Raw genomic sequence first — 10,975 nt, 5'->3', positions numbered from 1 at the left:
TTGTCATCGTCTTAAACTTTAATACTCGGGATCATTTATCTCTACGGGCCAAATTTAGACGCTGTCAAGAGCAGACAGGCTATTGCTCATTTGCTTTGTGAGCAAAGAGAGAGAGTGGGGCAAGGAGGGGTCCATGCATTGGTGCTTCAGGTGGTGATGGAGTGAACTGTGTTTTGTTGCGGGCATCCTAATGAAATCCTGATGTCAGGAGGACGACGCAAATCTCCGAAGGCGAGGCGCTTCCCTGCATCTCTAGGAAGTCTCGGCCCGCTGGTGCCGCGGCCCCCATCATCTTGGGCCCTATTACTTAGGGCCCCACTAACATGGAATCCCACTGAACCAGTGGGGCCCTGCACCAGGGGCTGGAGAGAAAACTACAGGGGATTAATTCAGCCGAAAAGTCGATCCTGAACATGCCTTTCGCACACTTGCATTTGTCTTCATTTGCCAAGATATGGCCGTTGACATCAGAGGACGCCTGATTGGAGACCAGCTTTTCTTTATTAGAAACAAAAACACTTGGGTTTTATTTTCTAAACCCTTATAGCCACACTTTACACTTATGTCAGGACAATCCTCAATGATTTCCTAAAGGACGCTTTATAGTAGCCATTAATTTCCACTCCTATATATATTTTTAACCAAGAAAGAGTGTGTTTTTTGGACCATTAGGTGTCATTGTATTGTGTCAAAAAAACGAAATATGAATGCTAAATAGCACTAGAAAAAATACGTATTTCTAAGCGTCAATGTGATCAAAGAACACATTTTTTCATATTTTTGCCAAGCCTTTTGCGAAGTTTCTGGGTGGTGAGCAGTTATGTCAGCTCCCTCTATAGGTGAGGTTCATGTTAAATAAACACAAATACATATTTATTACTCGACCTGAGGGCACGTTCACGAGATTGTTCAGCATTGTATGTGTAATATCCATCTATCCAATATCTGCACTGCTTATCAGTGGGGTCGCTGAGTTTTTGCTTAATATTTAATATAAAATGTTTTGGGGATTTGTTTGCAAATGAATGAAGCTTTCATTAACAACAAGGAGGCGCTTGATAACACACACTGTCTGTTTAAAGGGACAGTGTGTATTATTGAGTGCTCTGAGGGCTAAAAATTCAAGAAGTAAGGAGAAAAAAACATTAAAGGGACAGTGCATAATATTTAACCACTAGCTACAAAGCATAAGGGAGAATATAAACTCATATAGACTCAAAGACACCAAACTGCACCATTTTCCCTATTATTATTTATTTTTCCTTGCATTCTGTAAAAAAGAAAACAAAAAAGGACAAAAAAGAAAAAAGGATAAGGGGGATGGAAATAATGCAAGAAAGAAACAAAGACACAAAGAAAATAAGAAACAAAGATTGACACAAGAAGAAAGAAAGAAACAAAGAAGAAAAACGAAAAAAAAAAATTGAAGAAAAAAAGAAACAAAACAATAGAAGAAAAATTATGAAACAACAGAGAAAAAAAGGTGAGCCTTATATTATGTAAAAAATACAGATTTTCAACCTTTTTTGTATTTAAAAAAATGCATTTTTATTCGATAGTTCATTTATTATAAACATTTTTTAAGTAAACCCCAGAGGTGGGGGGGGTACCACTAGGAGCGCTCAATAATACACACTGTTCCTTTATTATATTGGATTTTTATCCGTTACATCTTACCACTCAGAGTCGCTCAATAATAGACACCGTCCATTTTAGGAAATAACACTGCTTATATGTTTATTTTGCAACTACACTTATCATTTTCTTTGAATTTAGTTTATATTGTACTTTTTATTTTATTATTGCATTTTTCATGGCAAACTATTTTGCTGCAACGTTATAATTTGTTGACAGCTGTCAAGTTGACTTCTTTGTGTAGCTAGCTAGCTTGTAAGTCAGCTCGTTTATCTGTCGTTTTTAAAATATAAATAAATAGATAAAAACTAAAACATACGTATAGTTTTGTGGATATTAATGCTAGTTTGAAATAATAGGATGGGATTACGATGTGGTTCAGTTACTATTAATTTTAATGTTGTTTTTTAAATGATTTTATTGAACAGAACACTTTTACAGCAATGTTGATTTAACATTTTAAACAGAATTTACAAACAATCACAGGTAAATTAAACAATAATAAATACATTGAATAAAAATACCAACATATTTACAAATATTAATCGTATTATTGGTTTCCTGGTTGGGGCGAGCTTAATAGACAAAATGTACGAATTGACTTCAAATTTACCCCCCTTGTTGTCTCGGGGTGGAAATTACCAGCCACTGTGTTGATAAAAATCCAGTAAAAAATGAATTATTATTTTTTTCACATTTCCATGTAAGCTGTCTCAAATAAACTACAAAGATAGTCCTTCAAATGAGGATAGCGTGAGGGTTATTTTTCTTACCTTGAATTTCGACTTAGCAATGTAAAATCTAGCTATATTTATTATATTTTTGAAAATAAACGTTTCTTTTGGTTTTGATTACTATCCATTTTAATGTCCCGGGTGCGTTTTGTATTTAAACAAACTAATCAAAAATGGGATGGATTGCATAATAGAGAACGTCCCAGTGGCGACAAAATAAACCAATAAGGACGTGTTACCGCCCCTCACAGCGACGAGGATACACTATCCAAATGCACACCTGCTGTTGTCAGAACGACATGGAGGCGTTCAAGGATAGCACGGGGAAATAAATGGCTTTCCCTTTTTTTGGATTAATAAATCCAACAAATTATTTTAAATGTGGTGTTTTATTGTATGTTTTTATTTCGAATCAAGAGTTCGGTAATTAAAGAAATAATTTAAGTAAAAGAGTGCTAAATATCCTACGCAAACGCATTTGGGTAATTATAAAATGAATAGGGTTGGGTAGGGTTACTTTAACTTGATTACTTAATTACTTTTGGATTACTCCAATACCAAATATGCTAATAAAAGACAAAAGAAACTAAATATGAATAAATTTATGACTCACGCGTGGTAAGCTTTCTCTCCTGGCTTTGATCTCTTTGATCTCCGGCAAAACTAACGTAAAATGCGACAGAAACAAAATGAAAATAAATCTAAACAGCTTGCTAACATAATTTTTTTGCCGTTCCATGTATTCTGTTACTCCCCAAGCCTGCACAAAATTTAGTAATTTTATTCATATTTAGTTTATTTTGTCTTTTATTAGCATATTTGGTATTGGATTAATCCAAAAGTAATTGAAAGTAATCAAGTTAAAGTAACCCTACCCAACCCTGAAAATATAAATAAATACACCAATATTCAATAAACATTTTATTTTTGCGTTCCATGGCTAATGCTTGCTTGAGTATTTCACGTTGTGCCTCGCTCTTTAAATACACGTGCTCAGCATAATCCCTGCGTTAATTTTAAATTCATCACTGCCTATTTAAAGCATCTCATTTAATGAGTTGCGATTAATTATCTTTAGCTTCTACAGCATGTCTCGCTGCAAATATATCGAGCTGTAATATCTTATTGTTATATTTTAAAAAATTAAAAATATGTACGCAATATTACAACACATGTATATATCCACGGCTATCTTTTCCTTTGATTTCCTTTTTTTTTAAATATTTATTGTTGCAAGCAGGTGCCGGGTGCAACGAAAACCCCAAGCGGCACCTATCCAATTAATGGAGTTGATGATTGATGGGGTCAAACGACAGAATTAAGTTTTTTCACCGATGTTAAAAAAATCACTCGGTTTTATTCATCGGGGTCGATTTAAACATTTTTTTAAAAGGACATACGTAGTAGTGATTTTTAAGCGTTATGTGTATATTTAGGTAAATACTGGATTTGCACAATCGCCAAGAGAGGTTGCATTTAGAAAGATATCACAACCTTCCTTTAAAATAATAATAATGATAATAAGAAGACCCCCAAGGCAGCTTTAATAGAAAGTCCTGCTGTTTTATGGCTGCTGCTTCTTGTGTCACCATATGTTCGTGTTGGCACCAAACAAACATGAATTTTCCGCAAATAAGAACGCCACGTTAACGCACTTAAAATGCACATACTCCCAAAAGCGCGCACTTTTGATGCTGATGCGTTAAAGTGTGTCGCGCGTGTTTTATTCACTTTTTCTTTATCCTTTCTTTAATGTCTGATTTTCTATTTGTTTTAATTAAATTTGTCTTAAAAAGCAAGGGATGTCCCTTTGTAAATATTGGACACTGGCGCACACACATACCTTAACTGAATGGCATTTTTGTTGTGATTCAGCGTTTAAATTAAAAATCAATGAACGAAGTCCACGTCGGGGTGAAAATAAAAGGGGAGGATCTTCGTTAAAAGAAAAAAATATCCATTGTCTGCTGGTGCGAAGCTAACAATAGAAAAACGTGTACATTGTACTTACATAGCTTTTAACAGTTTCTAATAACTATAGTCTCGAATCAACAATAAATACTTGCAAATTTAAAATAAATAGATCGAAAATTATATCAGGCCTGGAGTTTTTGTGCAATAGAAATTTTATTTAAATCGCCCCCTGTGATAAGCAAATTCTGTTTAAAATATCCCATTAAATTGGCAGCGTATTTTTTACAAATATATCAAAGAAAATTCTTGGATCTCCACACAATTCGTGTCCTCGCTATCGAATCATAAAGGTAATTAAATTTACCCATATTGAAAATATATAGAGATATCATATGATTGCGCCTTTTTTTACAGAATAGAATAAAATAAAATAGAATAGAATAGAATAGAATAGTCATTGCAACATGCATCCGTTTGATTTTACAAGTTTTAGTTGTTTGTATTATTATGATCATTATTATTACCGCATAACCACCATAAAATGCTAATATGTTTTCGGGTTTTGTGCATTTTCACAAGATTTTAATGTTTTTTTTTTCTATTTTATTTTTAAAAATTATAGCTACTTGACATTTACTTGGAAACCAGGTGGATGAGCCTATTTTTTTAACACCAGACTATTTTGTAAATATGTATGACTATTTATTTCTACATTTTTGTTATCTTATTTTTAACTTTTAAGAATTTACTACACGATTGTCCTGGTGTTGCACATTTAATCTCGATGCAAAGGATCTTCACTATGTTGTCATCAACGCAAGGCAATTCTAACTCTATACTGACTTTATTTTTAAAGAATTGTGCAATGGGAGGTATTTTGTTTGTCTTTTGGATGATGGTATGCAGTATTTGTATTTTAGTTAGTTTGCTGCCTTTTTAAGTTTGACTCTCTTGACTTTTATTCTGAAATTGTTTGTAACTGAAATATGATTATATATTTTTATATCAAATTTGCATTTTAGTAATTTATTAAAACTAAACGTTTTTAGTGCCTAAAATATTTGTCTTTTGTTTATTATAATCATGAAGTAACTCAAGGGGGAGGGGCTTAATTATTCAAAGGTCATATCATTTATAAGTATCAAATATCTGTATTTGATCGATCTCTACTATCCTGGATTTACTTGGATACTAAAATTCCCACTCATTCTTCTTAGTAGTTCCTGTGCACTTTCGTAAATAAGTGCACATTAAGAGTATATTTTTGGAAAGACATTATTATACTCATCATGGCTCCTCCTCCTTTTACCCCTGACTTTGAGTGTTTTTTCTGGGGCTCGGCCCTTTAAGACGGGGGGGGGGTTGTATAAAGGGGGGGTGCATCTGAGCTGTGTCGCCTGCCTCTAATTGAGCTTCGGCCAATCAACAAGAACTCGTTAGCAGTCACCTTCCGCTTCCTCCTCCTGCTCCGGGACACTTTGGCCCCCTTTCGCTTTCTCTTCCTTCGCCTCCCACTCCCACTTTTTTCTAGTTGTTATCGTCCTTACCTCCACTACTTGGCGAGCATTTGCATGGAGCTCGGCGGACTCGCGGTGCACTTTTGACAAGGGCGGGGGTGGCTGGTGGGGGGCAAGCCAGCCCCGGAGCATGCAAGCTCCAACGCGGACTCACTTTTAGCGGAAAACCACTTGTGGACGACGTAAAAAATCGCCAACTTTTCTCTCTTTTTTTACCTTTCTTTTCCTTCTCGATCCGGGCGATGACCTCCACAAAAGACGCGAAAGCGGGCTCCGTGTTGGCCGGCCAGGACAGAAGGCGGGCACCCCTGGACCAGCTGCCGCCGCCGGCCAACTCCAACAAGCCGCTGACGCCGTTCAGCATCGAGGACATCCTCAGCAAGCCTTCGCTCAAGAAATGTGCGTCCTCCTCCGTGGCGACCGGCGTGTGTTCAAGCAGACCCAGAGTCTTGGAGAAGGTGGCCGCTGCTGCCGCCAACGCGGCTGCCAGGAATGGAATCGTCGGTACGCCGTCTTCGCCGCTCTGCGCGCTGGAAGAATTGGCCAGCAAGACCTTCAAAGGCCTGGAGGTTAACGTCATACAAGCAGCAGAAGGTATTGAAACAAATGCTATATAGTTACTGTGTAATTATAGGTTATCTAGTCTAATGACATCACATATATACAAGGTGTTCCAAAGGTCTTGGGCACATTTAAAGTCCCCATATCTACTTAATTATGAATGATAGTGCGATAGACGTTGCACCATTTTGAAGCGAGTTTCATAAAGTTTTTTTTGTAAGGCTATTGATTTTTTTTAGTCATTTTTCAGACACATCAATGACGTTTACTCAACTAGAAAAGGCATGTTGTGTGCTCGAAATTGCAAAAACTGGCTTGATGTGTGTCGTGTGACCGATGGTGCTCACATTGAAAATCTGTCAATATTCCAAATAAAAATTGAGATCACAAGCTTTATGAATTTGCCGGATATGTTTTTTAATCCTTAATATTTTCCGAGATATTCAATGTCAAAATATGCCATGTGTTTGGGAGCAACCTGGTATATCATGCCCGTCAACCTCACCCTATTGCTCCCTTTATTAAGCCGTTATAGACCTTACAAACACAGCGCCATACTTATTTGCTCACAGCAAGACATACTGTGTAGAATAAAAACAAATATATTTTGGGTAAACAAGTTTATTTTATTTAATCAATAGCACTTACAATTCTTTCAGCATCTCATAATTATTTCCCAATTTTGCTGTAAATTCAGTATTGCATATTATATGTTGCAGTGTATTTTATTTTATTTCCCGTAGAAATATTGCTAAACGGTGTGCACAATTTGATATGACCAAAAAACCGTATACAATTCGGGGTAAATGTGTAAGTTGACAGGTAGGAGATATTATGGCACGTGACTCATAAAGGGATCGACAGATCAATTGCTATTAATAACACTAACAGGTTACATTTCTGCGAAAAATGTTTACAGTGTAATAGCAGCAGAAACAAAATGCAGCATGTATAAAGTGTCGATAAAGGTATTTAAATAATAATCAAACGTGTGTTCATGAAAAAAATGACAATGTGATCTACTCAGTGGGTCGTGTTGGGACTATTTATTAAATTAAAATTCTATTCTTTCATACTATTATAACTTGGGCCAGTCTCTAAGCACTACGTTGTCAATATGTTTGCCTGTGTATTCTGAAAGTCATTTTATTTTTCCCCTTCAACGTCTTTGTTACATGATTAGTCTAATCTCGTTGCATTTATAATGTTTCTTTGCATTGATGCCAATGACCAAGTCAGTTCTATTCTATGGATATGATCACGAGGATTAATGTGCAAAACTATACAGTATGTATTGACAGTTTATTGAAAAAAAGTCTATATCTTAATGGCCCTTTTGGGACTTTTGTTGCTGCTATTTGTTATTTTTAATTACATTAGTGTTACAATACACTTAGGCCAGTCTCCAAGCACTATACTTGCAAATGTTTTTTTTTAATTTATCCTATCTATTTATCCTGACATTCTTTTATCATGTTTTCTCTTTAAGTCTTTATAACGTATTTATCCTGGAGTGCCATGTCCAATCTCGTTGCAAACAGTGTTCTCTACGTTTACTCAATCAAAACAATTTGTACAGCACTTGTTGGGCAAAGAATTGCAACTCAAATTGCTGTAAACCTTAAAACATGGATTTAAATGTAAATGTTTTGTGCGTGCTTACTAATTCAGATTTGTTATAATTTGCCATTATAAGAAAGTAACATTAGCATAGAAATCACCTGATTTAAAAGCTGTTATTTTCTCGTTATTTTTCTCATTTTTCGGTGCATGAGAGTTATGCTGTTGTTGTTCAAATAAAATGAGCACAAATTGTAAAATTGAGTTGTAACATTTATTTTATTCAAGCTAGCTATGATAATGTTACACTTTTACCACATTGTTTTTACAGTGTTCTAGCTCAAGATTGGACACACGCACGCACAGCATTCCCTTACTGAATGGCTTTTATTACTCATATGTAATATACATGGATTAAAGAGGCTCACATTGTTACTACACTAATAATGATATTTATAATAATAATGCAGTTTGAAGCGACCAGGTCGCTGTATACAGAATGAAAACAGTGATCCGGTATCCGGTATCTGCACCGCTTATCCTCAGTAGGGTCGCGGGGGTGCAATAGATAATAAAATCCCCCCCAAAAAGTACAATGAAAAGGAGGGGCATGTGAGGCAGTTCATGATGGATAGGCAAGTATGAAAAGGTTGATTTTGAGTTGCTTTTCATAATACAATCTCATAGCTCAAATACACGATTAGATTTGACATTTTAAACCTACAATCGAAACATTTAAATGCGCCTGACAAATTGCTGTTACTATCATATGGACTGTCCATTACACATCAATTTTTTATATAGCTCCTGTGTGTGTGTGTGTTGGTCTGTAGGTCGCGAGCACATGAACGCGTTCGGCCAGCGTCAGACGTCCAAAAAGCGGCGAAAATCGCGCACGGCCTTCACTAACCACCAAATCTACGAACTGGAGAAGCGTTTTTTGTACCAAAAATACTTGTCCCCTGCCGACCGGGACCAGATCGCCGGTCAGCTGGGCCTCTCCAACGCGCAAGTCATCACCTGGTTTCAGAACCGGCGCGCAAAGCTCAAGCGTGACCTGGAAGAAATGAAAGCTGACGTGGAGTCGCTGAAGAAAATCACGCCGCAGACACTCCACAAGCTGGTGGCCATGGACAGCGTGGGCGTCGGGGAGGAAGCTCCAGGAGGCGGAGAAGGGAGCTCCCCCGGCGGGTCTCCACCTTGCAGCGGGCCCCCTTCGGCGCACCGCGTCTTCCCCCAGTCGCCACCCTCATCGCGCGGACAAACCACCGATGAGTTCTCGGAGGACGACGAGGAGATCGAAGTGGACGATTGATTGATCGATTGACGTTTTTTTAAATCCCCAAAACTTTTTGCACGGATATCAACAAAAAGGAGTCTGTTTTTGCTTCTTACTGTTCTTCTTATTTTCTCCAAATTAATTTATTTTGTAAAGACTTTAAAGAGGACTTGCTCTTTTAATAAACATTTGAACAGCTCATCACTTTTCTTTTTTTGTCTTTTGGATGATCGACAGGACGCTATTGCACCGTTTTACACGCATCATATGGACATATACAGTAAATATAGAAATATATAACACAGTTGACATGAGAATGTTAATGTATTTAATCAGCTTCTGTGTAAATAAATGATATTTCAAAAATGCGGTTTATTTTCATTTTTACATAATTGCTGCACGCCTTGTGATTGCATGAATAGATTAAATATTCACGTCAATGTTTATAACGTAACAGATTTCGTAAATCTGATCTGATTCCTCCTCCTCCCGTTTATTTATTCGTTTGTAAACTCCTCACAATGATTGCTGGTATTATCGTTCATTCTTGAATTGAAGCATGCGGCTTTTAATCAGGTGCGCTTGATAGAGTCTGGAATTGATGGTGATTATTATCATTATTATTATTATTATTATTACTAAAAAGGGAAATACTCTGTATTGGGCACATCCTGATTTTCTTCATGTAGAATTCAATTATAATTTGTATTGTTTTTATTCCTTATAGACCTTTTGAACATTGTTAATCAGGCACTGCTTCATTCAGAAATAACTTTTACTGTATTTTTCCTATTCCAGTGTACCAGTGAGTCAGACGTGTATATATATATATATATATATATAAACAAAAGCAAAGGAAGTTTTATGTCTTGATACAAGCCCATTTTCGTTCCTTCTAAATAACACATTTTAATAACAAATAAACAACCTAATTAATAGAATTTTAAAAAATTGTTTATTTGTGAAGGATCAAACGTTCACATACAGTATATGCAAAATCTGTAAAAAAAAGACTATTATATCTATGCTCTTTGCTACGGATTTTACCACAAATATGCCTCCAACTCGTTTTTAATCAACTGAAATAAAATAAAATAGTATTGTCTTTATTGACATTGATATCAACGTGGTAAAACATTGTATGCAACGAGATTAGACATGGCACTCCGTGGTAAACATGTAATAAATACGTTAAAGATAAAAATAAGACAAAAAGACTGTCATAATAATTTGGCAAAACTATGTACAGCGTACACTGACACAAGTTATAAGAATGATGAAAAATAGTTCACAGATACAATAGTGAAATGAAAAGTATAGTGCAGTAACAATAGCAGCAACAACACTTCCCAAATAAGTCGCAAGATATATATTAACAGTTTTGCACGCTTGTTTAGGGTGATGATGGCCCTGGGGAACTAGTCTTGTGTATTAAATGATCGAAGGCGGCCGGAATGGTCTCCAGGATCCCCGCGACCCGAGTGATAACAAGCGCTTGGGTAAATAGATGGATAGAAATATTTTACCAGCAATTTTCAGGTTGCTTAAAACAAACAATCAGTTTTCTACAAAACACTGACTAAAATTTCACGTTTAGCATCACTCCTGTTAAACAGCCTCCTTGTTTGAAAAAAGGCAACAACAATAAAGGCACTTGCAACAACGAGGGTTTGTTATTCAGGGTATGAATACCCCGTGACATCACAATGCCCTGTTTTGTTTTTGTTTTGTTTTTCCTCGCGCGTGTTGTCCTACGAAGAATGTGGGCGCTCCTC

General features: G+C 36.3%; 1 protein-coding gene across 1 annotated transcript; it reads left to right on the top strand.

Moving 5' to 3' along the window:
* Positions 1-5,791: 5,791 nt before the first annotated feature.
* On the top strand, positions 5,792-9,457 carry lbx2 (ladybird homeobox 2). Its single transcript, XM_088344047.1, has 2 exons — positions 5,792-6,394; positions 8,755-9,457. Exons 1-2 carry the CDS (start codon positions 6,043-6,045, stop codon positions 9,234-9,236), a joined length of 834 nt encoding a protein of 277 aa, XP_088200173.1. The 5' UTR covers positions 5,792-6,042; the 3' UTR covers positions 9,237-9,457.
* The last annotated feature ends 1,518 nt before the right edge of the window (positions 9,458-10,975 follow it).

Source organism: Urocampus carinirostris, chromosome 9 (genome assembly GCF_059441175.1).
Source record: "Urocampus carinirostris isolate Australia breed hairy pipefish chromosome 9, RoL_Ucar_1.0, whole genome shotgun sequence".
NCBI lineage: Eukaryota > Metazoa > Chordata > Actinopteri > Syngnathiformes > Syngnathidae > Urocampus > Urocampus carinirostris.
Note: the sequence above shows the minus strand (reverse complement) of the source record. Positions and strands in the feature narration are given on the sequence as shown.